This window comes from Elephas maximus, chromosome 8 (genome assembly GCF_024166365.1).
Source record: "Elephas maximus indicus isolate mEleMax1 chromosome 8, mEleMax1 primary haplotype, whole genome shotgun sequence".
NCBI classification, from domain to species: Eukaryota; Metazoa; Chordata; class Mammalia; order Proboscidea; family Elephantidae; genus Elephas; species Elephas maximus.
Genome location: NC_064826.1, coordinates 74,638,795 through 74,656,815, shown reverse-complemented (window position 1 = coordinate 74,656,815; position 18,021 = coordinate 74,638,795). Strand labels below are relative to the sequence as shown.

The 18,021-nt window shown below is 34.9% G+C and overlaps 1 protein-coding gene across 10 annotated transcripts in view; it reads left to right on the top strand.

Moving 5' to 3' along the window:
- The window catches only part of ETV1 (ETS variant transcription factor 1), a 103,973-nt gene extending 86,582 nt beyond the window's left edge, over positions 1 to 17,391 (top strand). For all 10 annotated transcript variants that reach the window (XM_049893719.1, XM_049893714.1, XM_049893716.1 and 7 more), the window contains 4 exons: positions 2,421 to 2,489; positions 5,623 to 5,792; positions 10,509 to 10,610; positions 14,653 to 17,391. In XM_049893719.1, coding sequence (XP_049749676.1) covers positions 2,421 to 2,489; positions 5,623 to 5,792; positions 10,509 to 10,610; positions 14,653 to 14,874 — 563 coding nt within the window. In that variant the 3' untranslated portion in view covers positions 14,875 to 17,391. The remainder of the gene's footprint in view (positions 1 to 2,420; positions 2,490 to 5,622; positions 5,793 to 10,508; positions 10,611 to 14,652) is intronic.
- Positions 17,392 to 18,021: the final 630 nt, after the last annotated feature.

Below are 18,021 nucleotides of genomic sequence, written 5' to 3'. Positions count from 1 at the left end.
TTGCGTGAGCTCTGTGCTTGGCTTAATAATAATGTGAATAAAAATAGCTAGCCCTTATATACCACTGTGTTCTGTTGTTGTTGTTAGGTGCCATCGAGTCAGTTCCAGCTCATAGTGACACTATATACAACACAACGAAACACTGCTTCATCTTGGACCATCCTCACATTCATTATTATACTTGAGCCCATTGTTGCAGCCACTGTGTCAATCCATCTCGCCAAGGGTCTTCTTCTTTTTCACTGACCCTTTACTTTACCAAGCATGATGTCCTTCTTCAGGGATTGGTCTCTCCAGTTAACATGTCCAAATTATGTGAGATGAAGTCTTGCCATCCTTCCTTCTAAAGAGCATTCTGGTTGTACTTCTTCCAAGACAGATTTGTTCCTTCTTCTGGCAGCCCATGGTATAGTCAATATTCTTCGCCAATATCATAGTTCGAAGGCATCAATTCTTCTTCAGTCTTCCTTATTCATTGTCCAGCTTTCCCAAGCATATAAGGGAAGCGCTTGAAAACACCATGGCTTGGGGTCAGGCACACCTTAGTCCTTAAAGTGACATCCTTGCTTTTCAACACTTTAAAGAGGTCTTTTGTAGGTTTGCCCAATGCAATGTGTCCTTTGATTCCTTGACTGCTGCTTCCATGGGTGTTGATTATGGATCCAAGTAAAATGAAATCCTTGCAACTTCAATGTTTTCTTCATTTATCCTGATGTTGCATATTGGTCCAGTTGTGAGGGTTTTTCTTTTGTTCATGTTGAGATGTAATCCACACTGAAGGCTGTAGTCTTTAATCTTTGTTAGTAAGTGCTTCAAGTCCACTTCACTTTTAGCAAGCAAGGTTGTGTCATCTACATATTAATGTTGTTAATGAGTCTTCCTCCAGTCATCATGCTGTGTTCTTCTTCATATAGTCCAGTTTTTCAGAGTATTTACTGAGCATACAGATTGAATGAGTATGATGAAAGGATACAAACCTGTCACACATCTTTCTTGACTTTAAGCCATACGATATCCCCTTGTACTGTTTGAATGACTGCCTCTTGGTCTATGTACAGGTTCTTCATGAGCACAATTAAATGTTCTGGAATTTCCATTCTTCAAAATGTTATCTATAATTTTTTTGTGGTCCACACCATCAATAAAACACAGGTAAACATCTTTCTGGTATTCTCTGCTTTCAGACAAGATCCATCTGATATCAGCAATGATATCCTTTGTCCCACCTCCTCTTCAGAATCCAGCCTGAATTTCTAAAAGTTCCCTGTCAATGTACTGCTGCAGCTGCTTCTGAATGATCTTCAGCAAAAATTTACTTGTGTGTGATATTAATGATATTGTTCAATAATTTCCATATGCTGTTGGACCACCTTTCTCTGGAATGGGTACAAATATGGAACTCTTCCAGTCAGTTGGCCAGGTAGCTTTCTTCCAAATTTCTTGGTGTAGATGAGTGAGCACCTCCAGGACTGCATATATTTGTTGGAACACCTCAATTGATATTCTATCAATTCCTGGAGCCTTGATTTTCACCAATACCTTCAGTGTAGCTTGGACTTCTTCCTTAAGTACCATCGGCTCTTGATTATATGCTACCTGCTGAAATAGTTGAATGTCAGTCAATTCTTTTTGGTGCAGTGACTCTGTGTATTCCTTCCATCTTCTTTTGATGCTTCCTTTGTCATTTAATATTTTATTAAATATAGAATCAATAAATATTGTTTCAATATTGCAATTGAGGCTTGGATTTTTTCTTCAATTCTTTCAGCTTGAGAAATGCCCAAATGTGTTTTTCCCTTTTGGCTTTCTAACTCCTGGTCTTTGCACATGTCATTATAATACTTAACTTCGTTTTCTCAAGCCACCCTTTGAAATCTGTTCAGCTCTTTTACTTCATCATTTCTCCCTTTCTCTTTAGCTACTCAACATTCAAGAGCAAATTTCAGAGTCTCACCTGACAACCGTTTTGGTCTTTTCTTTCTTTCCTGTCTTTTTAATGTCCTTTTGCTTCCTTTATGTTTGATGCTCTTGGTGTCATTCCACAACTCATCTGGTCTTTGGTCATTAGTGTTCAGTGCATGAAATCTATGCTTGAGATGGTCTCTAAATTCAACTGGGATATACTCAAGGTTGTACTTTAGCTCTTGTGGACTTGTCCTTATTTTCTTCAACTTCAACTAGGCACTATTTTAAACTTACATTCATCCTCACAACAAATCTATAAGGTAGATGCTGTTATTATCATCTCCATTTTATAGGTGAGAAAACTGAGCCATGAAGAGGTTAAATAACATTTCCAGAGTCACCAAGTTGAGAAGTGGCAGAGCCATTTTTTACGAGAATTTTTGTGGTAATGGTTGTATTTTGTTTGTGAGCTTCATTTTGATTATGAATAAATGTGTCCCATTTTCTCCCTACAGGTTGTATGTTTGAAAAGGGCCCCAGGCAATTTTATGATGACACCTGTGTTGTCCCAGAGAAATTCGATGGTAGGTTTTGCATTGTGCTTCAAGTTTGATTTTTGTAAGAGGGAATGGACAGATCATCTGTGCCTCTCCTGAAAACAGCTGACATTTCTACTTAAAGATTTCTACACACATCATTTAGCATGTTCTGAATTATAGCTAACCTTCACTTCTTACAAATTTTCTTTTTCCTCTCCCACTAAGGTTTTTTTTTTTTTTTTTTTTCCTCTTTCTTTTGCTCTGTACGAGATCCATTCTTGTGGATATATATTCAAAGAGCATTCTTCTTGTTGAGATTTGTGTGGAATAAGAGCAGGCTTTCCATAGCTCTGATGAGCACACGTAGCTTGTTATTTGAGATTTATTGAAAACTGATCCTGTAATTAACAAAGCAGAGCCGAAAGCATGCTACTGTGGTGCACTGATGACTAATGCAGCCTCCTTGCTTTTATTGTTCATGAAAAGATGCATTATGGAACACAAGAACAATATTGCTGCCCATTTAGTTATTGTTTTTTAGTCCTCCTTTTTTTCCTCCCTTTCTGGGAAGATGTACATTACTAATGTGGCATTACTTTGTAATTGCTTAAAAGGGAGTTAGGGAAAGCATTACCTTTTAATATCACTCACTGTTGCAATGAAAAGATCCCAGATCTTAGAAAGGGGCATCAAGTTAGATAGAACCTCCTCTTCTTGACAAGGGTGGCAGAAGTTGGCATCTATGAGGAAGCCAGGGTAAAAAGTGAACAGTTAATTCATTTAGTGGTTCTTCAGAGTGGTCTCTATTTCCTGCTTTGATTGTTTAACAGGAAATGAGCAGGGCCCTATGATTAGCTGATTGCACAAACTTTGGGGATCATGGCTGTAATGACTTGGGAGCTCTCAGAAGTTTTAATTGCCATTATTTAAACACAAAATACTTGCATGGATTGCTTTTTAATCCCTAATTAGTTGCTTGAAGACTACTATATGTTCTCCAGCTTCTTGCTATTCTTACACTTCTCAGAAGAGATGGTAAGTCTCGAGAAGATCCGCTTCTTTAGCCTCCCTTTAAATTGCTAACTGTATTTTCAAGGTCTTGAGGTTAAAACCCAATATGGGTCACTTTTGCGGCCTTGCGCTACAATAGATGTTAGTTTTACACTTTGAGTTTCAGAGGTGTGAACTGTGCTATTTAGCACCATTAGCAGAGCATCACAATTCTTGAAATATAGTTTTTTTTTCTTGAGGTTAAGCATAAAGCCTCTACTTCTTGGAGTGGCCTTTATCAGTTTGTTTTATTCTTAGTAAGCTTTACATGTTAAGAAATTTCGAAGATTAGGAAGGGCATGTAAGGAAGAAAAATATCTGAAAACAATAGGATTGGGATGAAATTGAACAGGTTAATGTCACCTAATGTTTAGGGACACTGTCTTGATCATTTGTTCACTTTCTTTTAAATACTGTTCAATTTTATACTAAGAAAATTTTTTTTGGAAGATAGTATATGTCTCATACTTTGCAAGGAATGGAGAACAAGAAAAATGACAAACAAGGGGTTAACTTTTCATTGTATGTGGCCAGTGTGATCAGTCACATTTATAGGCAGAACCAATCTATAGACTAGAAAATTCGACAGTGTTTCACTCTATCTGCATAATTACTCAGTTACTCTCATTAAAATGGAAAAAAATAGGTGAATCTCAGAAGGAAATCTGTGATAAATAATACATTGAAATCAATACGAAGAGACCAAAAACAACATAATGATTTTTAGGAGCTATTGTTTGAATAATTTTATATTTTTCGGTTTGGGTTTTTAAAGAGTTGTTCCTTTCTGTAATTGTTTTAAGAGGAATATTTCTCTCTACTGATCAAAACAAGTTTTTAAAAGCATGTGATTTTAGTCTATTTTATAATTTACACGTAGTGTAAATAGTTTATCTTGAAAATATACTGTTTGAATTGTTTCTTTAGTGTTGAAGAGAAGTTCATGGATCAACAATGGTGTACTTGTAGGGCCCTGTGTACTCAATCCTCGTTGTAACCAGTTCCACATATTTTTTAGGTGGTTGGCTGGGAGGTAGAAGTAAATAATCAGTAGTCACGGAACTGAATATGTTTTGGTAAAACCAAGGTAACTGACCAAATTTAAAACAGAAGCATTGCAACACTAACACCTTTAACGATGTACTCTATTTAAGAGATTTTTATGCTATATATGAATACTGAATTAAATGTAATGCAAACCCTTCTTACTGAAAAATACAGATTTTTAAACCAGACTTTTAGAAAAATAATAGCAAGTTAAATTCAATGAGTGAAATACAAGAGAAAAATAAAAATGAGAAAGAATTTTCATTTGCTGCCAGTTGAGAAAGTGATAGCACTCTTATAAAAAGATAGTAGGATGGTAACCTTCCCCACTCAAAAAAAAAAAAGTGGATTTTTTGCCACCAAGTTGATTCTGATTCATGGTGACCCCATACGTGTCAGAGAAGAACTATGGTCCATGTAATTACCTGAGAGATTTTCCTAATTTACATAAAATTAGAATACTTAGCTTTGTTGTTGTTGTTAGGTGCCGTGGAGTCGTTTCTGACTCATAGCGACCCTATGCGCAACTTAGTTTTAGATGCTATTAAATTTTCCTTGAAATATTGGCATTACAATTTTCAGTAGTTTGTCACGGGCTGGCCAATGAACTGGTTACAAATTCTAGTTTGCATAATTTTAATTTTTACAAATAAAATTTCCATAGTTTAAATGATTACCCTCTCTTCAATGTTGCTTAATAAAATGAAAAGAAATAGAATTAACCATAAAATAAAAAAGTACGATTAGATAAAATGATTTTTAAAGAAATCAATAAAAAAAAAAAGTTATACAAAATTTTGTAATTAAATGACATCCATGGATTTATTCTGTACCAGTGTGTGCTTACATTGACCTCTATATATTTATTATGTGCAGTTGGCTGTAAGTTTATACAAACTGCTGGTTTACATTCAGACTTTTAACTATTTTAAATATGTATTTAATGGTTACATTATATTACATAAAAAGATAGAAACTCATAAAGTCGTGGTTTAACCATTTTAGTGATTGAGTTAATGTAAATTTTATGTAAATGACATGATATTGTTAATAATAGAAACTTAAAAAATTTTTAATTTAGGGGACATCAAACAAGAGCCAGGAATGTATCGGGAAGGACCCACATACCAGCGACGGGGATCCCTTCAGCTCTGGCAGTTTTTGGTAGCTCTTCTGGATGACCCTTCAAATTCCCACTTCATTGCCTGGACTGGTAGAGGCATGGAATTTAAACTGATTGAGCCTGAAGAGGTTGGTTTAATAAATTTTAATTAGAAAAATTAAATATGTTATAAAATAAACTGATATGTTTTATTAATATTGTAAAAATGTATTTTTTAAAATAAACTTAGGGGAACGTGTTCAATTAAATTAGAAAAAAAAAAAACCTCAAATATATCCACATTTAAAATCACAAATGATTTTAGTGTTGTGTGCTTGCTCCAGCTGAATTCTATCCTATAAAATTGATGTGGAAAAAAAAATCAACCAGGGCATCATTAGCAGAAACTTTTACTCAAGAACATAGGGATTCTCTTGAGGAGACTCCAATGGAGCATCTGAGTTGGGGAAGGAGGGCTGGATGCTTTATGGAACTTGAGCAATGGGGGAAAAGTCTGCTGAAGTGCAGCTAATTTCTGGAATGGAGAAATTGTTCTTGTGAATTAACAGCCATTATTTGGACAATCTGGATTTTATCAAAAGGGTTGGAAAGGAACTTTTAAGAACCAAAGTCATGTGCAAGAGGAGATAGGGGAGGAATTGTTGTGATAACAATGACATGCAAGAACTCTGGTGGAAATTTTTCAGCCCTTAAGCGTCTCTTAGAGGACAGAAGACTGGTAGAAATATTGTTTCCCTTCGATTGTTAGTGAAATCTGTTTCACGTCACCTGGCTGAGTACACGCTACCGTAAGATAGGTATGAAGTTTACAGTGTTGCCATAGTACCCAGTGCCATAGTAGTCAATATCTAAATAAGAGGACACGGGATAAATAGAGATAATATGGACAAAAGGAACATACACACAAATGGAGTAGTTACATGAAGAATTTCTAATTTCAGTTATTCTTCCCAGCACTAGTTTTAGGCTTAAAAAAAAAAAAAAAGGCTACTATTATTACTGTAGCATAACCCATAAATAGCATTTTGGACTTCCATAGAAAGTGACAGACATATGTAACCTTTGTGTCTTATTAAAGATATTTTCTTTGCTGTTACTAAAAATTGACTTCACTATATATTAGCCTAGAAAGCAAAGGAAGATATTTATCTAATGTGCTTATGATTAGCTATAGGATCTAAACACCTCAGTGAGGGTGAAAAATTCAGTAAGCTCTCCAGCTATTTTTGAATCCAGAGTGATTTGTCACATATAGACTGGACATCAATGGTCTAGAATTTGAAAGGTGTGGGCTAAATGTTTGGGTGTTTGAATTTTGTAGCGTGTCTAAAGCTTAATTTGGCTGTCAAAGGAAATCAGTTTTTATGTAGACATACTTAAATGATGTAAGTGAAAGAACTGCAAAAATGTGAAGCATTAACAAATGAGACTGGAAACACTTAACATAAAAGTAATTTGAAAGCCCTTTAATGTGATGGGAATATGTGCTCTTTACCTCATGAAAGGTGTTAACAGTCACTACAAGAATTGGTTCATGCTAGAACTAAGTACATCCAATAGGAATTTCTACCTGTAAATAAGTTATTTTCCCCCACCTGTAATGAAAATAAGCCGAGCAGAAACAGATTTTAAAAGTTGGCATGTATTTGTTCAGATTAGGGAATTAATGAATTACATCAGTAATTCTTGATCCACTCAGAAGAGCAAAAATTCTTTTGCAAGTGATTAAGTTACTTATGGTTCTTTATATAGCAACTGTTCACTTTTATGATGATCAAGTTTGAATAAGTAGAATAAGAAACTTGACCAGATAACCATTAAATCTCTTCCAATTCTGAATTTCTATGATTTTTAAAAACAGGAAAAAAATACAATTACAAACTGACATTCAGACAGCTTTTCTTTAATAGACTCATAAAGTAAAAAAGGGCTGGGTAATTCACAGTCAATAGACCATTTCCAAATAGTAACTAACTCAAAGAGAATTATGCAATAAGCACTAAATACCTCCTAAGGCCTGTTCAAACTGAAACATCCCATTTCTGATTGCTTCATGGCTCACTGTTGCAGTTGGTTCCATCAGGCAAGGATTGTGCTATTTTGTTTAAATTTCTTTCTTGGAAAGCGTTTGTGAAATTTCTTTAGCCCATGTGGCCCACAGTCTCTCTCTTTGCTCTATTGCAAAACAGCTCTTTAGGTGTTCTTTGTCAGTACAATTCATGAAAGATGCTTCTGAAGCCATTCTTCTGTTGGAATTACTCAGTGGTTCCTTTTCTTTGAACCACATCTTGGGGTTTAGAGTGATACTGAATGAAACTCCAGGCCTGCTCTGATTTTCTGCACAGTGTGTTTGGGTAACTCTAGCAAACACATAATCTTTGACCCCTCTCTCTCTCTCTCTCTTTTGGGAGGACATTTGAGTTAAAGAGACATTATTTTGGAATTAATCATAGATACTAGGGAATTGTTCCAGGGAATAGTTACCAACATAGTAATGCTTCTGTAGGAGTCTCTGTAAATGTCTTTTCATGATATTCAAGTATGTTGAGCTGAAAGAGTTTCCGAGAAGTCTTCAAGAAGTCTTAAATGGCAGTTTCAAGGTTCACTGTTGCATGTTCAGTAGTAAGCTTAAAAATAAGTTCAACGATCCTTGATCTATTACATGTTCCCATTCATTTGCTAATAGAGGTGAACGACATAGTGCCATTATCTTTCAGTCTTCCTGCTAATAGCCTGTTTTTCATTTGAAGGAGTATTATTAGGAATTGTTACCATCTTTCCCACTCCTTGTTGAGAACTGTGACTTGGCTTTTAGTATTGTTGGATATAGTGGTGATTGGCAGGTCATATGTGAGGGTGGAATCGACTTTCTTCGTTGATTGGTGCCTAGCCTGGGAACTATTGATCTTACTTGCTAATTTTAAAGTTCACTCTTGTCTGCATCACATAGACATATCATATTGGTAGATCCCCTTTTCCCCAACTTTATGAAATATACTGAAACAATTCTAAGAATAATCTTTATTGATTTAAAATGACTATTAATATCCACAGTGCCAAGAATTAAGAGGCATCATAAGAGTCAAACTCTATGTTTTTGGTATTAATAAAAAGATCTTCTTTCCCTCCCCAGAGACTTCCATAATTTTGCCTTAAAGTTTTTTGCAAGTATTATATTTTCTAGATGCATCCTGGTGAGCTTCTAGAAAAGGAGCATTTATAAATGAATAAGTATTCAGAAATGGTTGTTTAATTTAAGGAGATGTTAATAATTCATTTTTACATCCCCTCCAGGTTCACCTGCTGCTCAGCTGCCATGTCTTTTAAAGGTTCACTGACGTCCATTGTTAGATTTTTTAAAAGACGTTTTACTTAAAAAGTATTGCTTTCATTTCTTATTGTCACCCTCTCATTTCACTATTGCTCAGGACATTTACATTAAAATGTGGTTTGTCTTTTGAAAATTAGGATATACCTGCCACGTTGACTGTCTGCTTGGATATGTATTCGTTTCTTTCATATAACTTCTCACTACTCTTAGAAAAAAAATATACTGATGCATAACACGATGGCACCGGGTACTGGGTTTTATAACACTTAATTTTTTTATAATTACGTTGTATTTCATTCAGAAAATACAAATTAGTGAGAGAGAAAATAGCAAGGGACAGTATTGTAAAACAGGAAAAAAACTTAGAGACCGATTGTTACCAATACAGTGGAGAGAGAGGGTGACCTCTCTAAAAAGCATTTTCTTTTTGTGTTTGTGACAAAACAACTTGGAATTTCATGGAAATGAATGAACACACTAACCCTATTAGATAATGCTCTCTTGGGGTTGCTGAGGTTTGCATGGCAGCTGCAGTTTCTGCTCAGACTAATAAAAAGTGAAAATTAATGAGAACGTGACTTTCGCTGGGTAGCAAAAGCAGGCTACACTATTCTGTATAATGCTTCAGCTAGCTGATGGTGATGGTGAGGTGGAGATATACAAGAAGGCCTTTTTGTTGTATATTTTAGGAATAAATGCCTGAAATCAGGAAGGTTTTCTTAAAGCTCTGTTAAAGAACTGTTTTCCAGATGAGTTGCTGCTCCAAAGTCACATAATAAAAGCTCTGAGACTTTTCACCAAACAACAAAGTGGACATTCTGCTTTAGAGATTTTTGTTTGTAGACTCATGGTGACCTTTTTCACTTCCTTCTTATTTTTAGCATCCAGTTACCGTTCTCTAGATGAATGCCTAATTCCCCAGTTTAGTATTGGCTATATTTTTATTCTGATGCTGCTTCAGGCAATACAATTATTCGCAGTTCTGTTTATTAATTGTATACTGTTTCTCTGCTACATACAATGTGCCACTTGTTCACTCTTCTATATAGTGTTGAGCAAGATCCCTTTCTCTTTGATTTGTCATAACTTCAATAAAACATCTCTACAAACAGAATCTCTAAGCTGCTCTTGATCTATAGTTTTCATCTGAAACACTGGGAAGGAAAAAACAGACATTGTATCTCCATCAGAATGGAAAATTTGCCTCCTTCTGGTGAATCGCAGACTGTTCATTCCTGTTGTAAACACATTCCCTTATTTCCATTTAATTTTGTGTCCAAACAATAGTGACAAAGAATTCTATTGTGATATTTCAGTGTGATCACTGCATGCCTGGTTTAAAAGGCAAACCAGGGCACAGGAAATTCAGATCACGATAGCTTTTGCTTCTTTACTTGTGTCTTTAATTTGGATATGTTTGGGGCCATTTGGAAGTAATTAATTAATTAATTTTATGAAACATGTTAATAAGCTAACACCTAACTTTACAATATAATTCTGTTTTTGCTGGCAGGTGGCCCGGCGTTGGGGCATTCAGAAAAATAGGCCAGCTATGAACTATGATAAACTTAGCCGTTCGCTCCGCTATTATTATGAGAAGGGAATCATGCAAAAGGTGAGAAGCTAATATGGCATTAAAATTCATTGAAATGTTGCGCATTAATCTGCACATCATACTTTAAAAGTCACGTATTGTTGCATTGTGGAAGCAAGGTTTTCACTCATTTTAGCAAATGCTTACCTCTTGGTTTTGGTATTACAAGCCTTCCTATTTATAAATTCATGGACATGGTAGACAAATGTGTAACAATATTACATACAAAATAATAGGCTTCTGAAATTCCTACTTTGCTGCTATGGTAAAAAACAGGTGTTTCAGTACTCAGATTGCATCTGTGTATCTCCAGAAGAAGTTGTAATTCTGTGACACTCTCCATAATTCTATAATTTTCAAACAATTTTGTTTATAGATTCCAATGAAAATGAATAATCTTCTCTACTAACTAAATTATTGCTTGTTTTTTCTTTTCTGATTCTTAAAAACTTATATATGTGTGTGTCGTTACATCTCTCAGCCTTATAAGTATATTCAAATCTAATTTCCTTGAGTGGGAGCCATGTTTATGATTTATCAGTTGTGAACATTATAGTTTTGTTATGCATCCTTTGTTGGTTTTGGTGGGTATGGATAGCATTAGGTATTACCGTGTAGCATTTTTTTTTTTATGTTACCATAGTTATGCCACGAGGAAGTTGACTAGTTGCTGCACGAAGTGTCATACAACAGAGGGGGACTGCACCCTTGAGTTTCCTAGACCTTACTTAGGGTATCAGTGCTTTGGAATTTGCCAGCTTGGAAGTTAGAACTTTCAAGATTCTTAAAGATAAGAATGGTTAGAGTCTCAATTGCTTCCTCTTTCCCTGAATCTCACCTTCAAAATACTTAACTATCTACTCACTTTTTCTGCCTTCTTCATCTCACCCTGAGGTCATTTTTAATTCCTCCCTTTCCATCATCCCACCATACCCATTTGTAGCAACATCCTTTCAAATTCATCCTATTCCTTTTGTTTTCACCAACATCTCTCTAATTAGTGTCACCCGGGCTGTCAATGGTTTTCTTGGGCAATGTTGCACAGTAGTAAAAAGTAGTAAAAGGTAATGCCATTTTGATTTAGGCTTGAATGCCAGCTTCTCACTTGAGCACTCTTCTAAACATATTCTTCTCCTTCTAAGTGGTGATATATCTTACCTCATGAAATTGTTGTGACTATTTAATGAAATAATTTGCTTGAGACACTTTGTACCTGACACAATAAAAGTCTTCAATAAATGGTAGCTGTTAATTTCTCTCATACACTAACACTAGAGTAAGCCAAGGCACGTTTGGCTTATGTGTCTTGATCATTTAAGTCCTTATTAAAAATCATGTAATGTCCCCTCCCTATTACCTAGAGAATGAAATTAAAACTTCATTCAAGTTTCTGCTTTTATACCTAATGGATTTTCAAAACCTGTATGAAAGTAGAAAGTGTGGAGTTTGGAGAGTAGGTAGAGGTGCCAGTTAAAGCTCCATTCACTGAGAGATAAAAATTATTATAAGATCTCTAATTACACCTCAGCTTTTAAACATGGTATTTGACAGGGTATACCAAGGCTGTGGAGCCCTGGTGGCTCAGTGGTTAAAGCAATCAACTGCCAAATGAAAGGTTGAGGATCCATGGGAGAAGGATGTAGCAATCTGCTTCCATAGAGATTTACAGCCTTTAAAACCCTGAGCTGGAATCAACTTTATGCAGTGGGTTTAAGTTTTGATCCAGGTTATGGAGCCCTAGCAGCACGGTAGTTAAGATCTCAGCTGGAATTGACTCGATGGCAACGGGTCTGGTTTTTCATCCAGGTTATCACGCTCAGTTTTAAAAGTGTTCAAGTATGCTCAAGCTTATGCTTCTTATTACCAGTATCACCACTAGTAATAACTCTTCCATGTTGCCATTTTTCTCTTCTTTTAATATATTAATAAGACAAAATGCTATGAAATAATCATATAATGGCAAGGATACTGAAACAGATAAAAATGTTGCTGCTCAAATTTTTCTCTGTTAAGTTGTAACTGCCAATAGAAACTATTTATAACTATTTGTCAGCTAATATAAAGCAAAATCAAACCCATTGCTGTCAGATCAATTCCAACTCACAGCAATGCTATAGAACAGAGTAGAACTGCCCCAGAGGGTTTCCAAAGCTGTAATCTTGATGGAAGCAAATTGTCACATCTTCCTCCTGCAGATCTGCTGGTGAGTTTGAACCCCCAGCCTTTTGGTTAGTAGTACTTTAACTACTGAACAACCAGGGTTCCTTCACAGATAAGACAGGAAAGTAAAAAAAGGTGTATTATAGTCCTTTTGGGATGTCACCGTATAATGAAAGAAAGGACAGTTTATAACAATGCAGGTTATAAAATGCTCAGTGATATGATGGCCATTTATTTTATTTTATTTTTTTCTGAGAAAGCTTTGAACAAAGGAAAAAAGCAAAACTAGAATTTGTTATCTCAGCTTTGTTTCTGATATTGCCTAATTTTACTTTTATGGTCATTTCAACCTTTAAGAACTTAATTTCCTTTGTATAAAGACTAAAGTAAATAAACTTACGTCAGGCTCCTCTGTATACTGTGCTCTGTGCTAGAAAACTTTTCTGTAAATCTCACAACAGTCTTTCCAAATTACAAAGAAAGGAACTGAGGGGCCGCTTAAGAAACATGTTCAAGTTCATACAAACTACTAAGTGTTGATGGTTTTCAAACCTAGGAATATTCAGATTATTTGGTTTCTTTAAAATAAAAAAAATTAAATTTTTTTTTTTTTTTTTTTTATAGTTCCACTTAATTAAACCTGGGACAAAAAATCTTGTAAATCTGAGTCCAGAGCAGCAATGTTCTTTGATCGTTGTTCCTTTTTTCACACATACATGGATAGTTTATAAACCAAGATGTGGTTTGTCCCTGACATCACAAATCAACTACAGTGCCTTTTTGATACACAGGAACACAGAGGTGTTGAGTAATTTTCACTGTTCTACGTTACCGAACGCTACACACAAAAAAGTTACTGTCCAAATTAATACAAAGAACTGTGTTTGTCCACCCAAACCCCTGAGTGTTTGAGAACTTCGGCATTGTCTGTTAACCAGGCATATTTGGCTCACTCTTATTGTTTAAATTTTCTTAGAGAACCATTACTCTTCAAAATTTAAGTTTGAGTTATGTCATTCCCTACAAAGTAGGTTACTTCTCCTTTACTTCAGGCAGTTGTCACATTTCTTTTTCTCATTTCCTCCCTATGCATTGTATATTTTAAATTCCTTTCACTTTTTTTTACACCTCTTCCTTCAATTTGACACTTTACACACATCCTTAACTTCTAATGCATCTTGCCTTCATTTTTAAAAGTGATGTACCCAGGATAATGCTGTTGTCTTGATTCATCTTTCATTTAAATAAGGCTATGTATTTTTTTTTTTTTTTTTTTGACAAGAATACACAGTACAAAACAAAACAAAAACACCCACCAGTTCACCCTGTGAATCACTGGTCTAGTCTTATTAGGAATAAACCACATTTTTCCTTTAGGGCTTGGAAGTTTAGTTTTTCCTATAATTTCAGAAGGTTGTATTAAGAGAGAGACACTACAGCATGAAAGATACACTTTAATTTTTTACCTTTAAGAATGGAGAAAACATTTCAGTGTGAGATGCCTGCATTAAATTATTGATTTTTAAAAATAACACTGTATGTGGTTTGCCTTTATGTTAAAACCAACTGCTGAACTTTTCAGCTGTATCTGAAATGAATGTAATTATTTCCCAAGGTCAATATAAAAGCATATTTCTTTGCAGTATTCTTTTTACCGTTTTCTCTATTGAGCCATAGTTCATTTTACAAAATAAGGACTTTTTTTTTTTTTTTTTTTGCTTTTATATGTATCTGTTAATTTTTTTTTGTTAATTTAGTAGGCTAATAATTTATTGCTTTTCTTTTTCCTTATGTTACCCATCCTCTCTGGTATATTAAACCATGTTTTTGTTTTTCTCTTCGCCATCCTTCACCATCTTGGGATGATGAGGATGGCTTTTTTTCTTTTCCATGTTATCATCAGGTGGCTGGAGAGAGATACGTCTACAAATTTGTGTGTGATCCAGAAGCCCTTTTCTCCATGGCCTTTCCAGATAACCAGCGCCCTCTGCTGAAGACGGACATGGAACGTCACATCAACGAAGAGGACACGGTGCCTCTGTCCCACTTTGATGAGAGCATGGCCTACATGCCAGAAGGTGGCTGCTGCAATCCCCACCCCTACAATGAAGGCTATGTGTATTAACACAAGTGACAGTCAAGCAGGGCTTCTCCCCTTTGCAAGATGCAGAGAATCGCTGAATTCTCTTCAATCTTTGTTTTATTTTTGTTGTTGTTGTTTGTATTTTATTTTTAAAGAATAATACAAAAAAGGGGCTTTTCCTGTTGCATTATTCTATGGTCTGCCATGGACTGCGCACTTTATTTGAGGGTGGGTGGGAGTAATCTAAACATTTATTCTGTGTAACAGGAAGATAATGGGTTAATGGGTGGGGGGTTTGGGGATTACTTTTTACTTAGGCTTGGGATGGGGTCTTACAGGTTTTAAGTATAAAGCTATATCATGTCTGTTTGATTTCATAACAGCATAAGATAATGTTCATTTTCTCTGGGTATCTATGGTACAGTTAATTCACATTGTGTAAATATCCACTTGGAGACTGTTTACCGAGTGATATGCCTTGAGCATCCCCCTCCTGTCCTTTCTGAGTCTCTGCAGGTGTACAAAAGAAACATCTACTGTAAATGGCAGTTCAGTTGTTAAAAATGACTGTTTTTGCACCTCTTGTAAAAAGATATTTAGAGATTGCATTTGCGGTTTTTTTTGTTCTGCTTTATATATGACTTGCAGAGGAAAACCACAAAATGAATAATTCTCTCTGAAGTTTGATAATCACGGTGACTGCAAATGAGGGGCACAATTTTGGACTCTGGCTCCAAACTGAGTCTCAGGCCAGTAGCATTACACGTATCTGGTGCCACCTTGCCATTTAGATACAAATCATACTGTCTTTTAAATATTTTGAAGCCCATTTCAGTTAAATAATGACATGTTATGGTCCTTTGGGATCTCATTTAAATGTTAAATCTGGGATTACAATGAAGCAAAAAATATCTGTCTCCTTTCACTTCCTTCAGTACATAAATACATTATTTAATCAGTAAGAATTAACTGTACTAAATCACATATTATGCTGTTCTAGATACAGCAGGCACTCCTTAAGAAAAATATCCAATACACTAAATAGGTACTATAGTAATTTTTAGACATGGTACCCATTGTTATGCATTTAGACCTTTTACTGCTGTGTTATGTTGGTAACATATATAAATACTAGATAATGCTAATGCTTCTGCTGCTGTCTTTTCTGTAATATTCTCTTTCATGCTGAATTTACTATGACCATTTATAAGCAATGCAGTTAACTACAGATAGCATTTCAGGACAAAATAGATGACTCAAACCATTTATTGCTTAAAAAATAGCTTACGCCATGCTATGCTATAAGCAGCTTTTGCGCACATTGACAAATGAAGAGTAAGCTTCAGCTTGCTAAGGGAAACTGTGGAAACTTTTGTAACTTTTGGTGAAATGGAAAATTATTTACAAAACTGTCGAAGAATATGATGAAGTTGCTGTATGACATAGTGCTGGCACTGATATTATCCGTCATCTTGTTTTAGACACTCATGTAAATGTGATTGGATTGTTTGAAAGAAGAATTTAAAGATTTAAAGTTTCAAAGTTTTTTGTTTTTGTTTTGCTTTTGGAGAAAATATTGAAAGCAGGGTGTGTGATTCCATTCACTTTGAAAAAACATTAAGGAAATGATGTTGCTCAATAGCCTGCTAAAAGATTCAAGGGAGAAACATGAATTTGTTCAATCCGTGGATATTCCAGAGGAATAATTTTTTTTCAGATTCTTTAACAAAATGTTAAAAAAAAAAAAAATCTTAACCACAGAACCAAAATAAATCTATAAGAGCATTTCATGAAAAGTATAGCAAAGATTACTTAAAGATGACCCCTCAGCTACCGGTTTTCCAACATCACAGCTTAATTCTCTAAATAGAACAGTTACTGGGAACTTCCCATACCAAAATCTATTCTATTCATATTTAGTCTTCTTAAAAACATATTATAATTGCAACATATTTATTTAACATATGTGATTTCAGTGATTGTTCTACATACGTATCATATGTCATCAGGCTCATTATGGGTTAAATAACTATGCCTTAAAAACCAGAAGTTTTGTTTTCTTTTTCACTATGCTTATGTGGCCATTAGAGCACTTAAAAACAGTTTTTAAAATATTCAGCTAATGTTTTATTAGAAAGAGAATTGAGATACTTGGATAAGTTGAAGGAACAAAATTTAAGTGAGTCAGTAAAATAAGGTCTAAATGAAAATTATATTGAGGATCTTTTTCTTTTGTTTTCTGTTTTTTTTTTATGTTTTAATTCTAGCCTGCCAGTGGGAAGCAATGGGGCCACGCATTACGTTAAGGAATCAAAGGGAGAACTGGTATTAATAATATAATATTTAAAAACAAATGACATATTTCACTGTTTAATGTAGTGACTCACTGAACTGAGTAGTAATTGGCCAATATTAAGTATTTTTCAAATACGTGATAAACTCCTGGACACTCTTGGAAAATGTTTCTTAATTTTTTGTTTTGTTTTGTTTTTTCAGATTCTGTTTTTATTCTACTTTTTCTTTGGTTGTGCTTTTATTTTTAAGTAGATTAATAAATCTGGCAGCTGATTTCTGCAAAATCCTTGTGTTTTGAATTTCTAATTGAATTGGCTAATCAAATGTAGAAATCAATTAATGATATAATGTCTTCCTTCAACTTGATAAAAGAAACTAAAACATCTCTACTAGTGGTTTCTGCCTTTTGGTGATGACATGCTAATACCCAACAAACTTATTCCGGCAAATAATGTTACATCCTAAATAGCTAATGGAAATGATTCTGTTTAAGTTATGCCTACGAAAAAGATAAAAATCCACAATGCTGACAGTGCAGAGTAGTTTTCTCAAATGATAGAAATATCTTAGAAGTCATTTAATTAAACCTCCTTTTTACAGATTTTATTAGTTTCCAGTTGCTGCTGTAACAAATTGCCACCAATTTAGTGGCTTAAAACAACAGAAATATATCTTCATATAGTTTTGTAGGTCAGAAGTACAAAACAGCTTTAAGAGTCTTAAAAGGCTAAAATCCACGTGTCAGCAGGTTTGATTCCTTCTGGAGACTCCAGGGGAGAATTCAGTTCTTGCCTCTTCCACTTTTAGAGGTTGCCAGCATTCCTTGGCCCCTGGCTGCATCCCTCCAATCTATGCTGGTCCCGTCCCCTTCTCTTCTGTAGTCATATCTCCTTC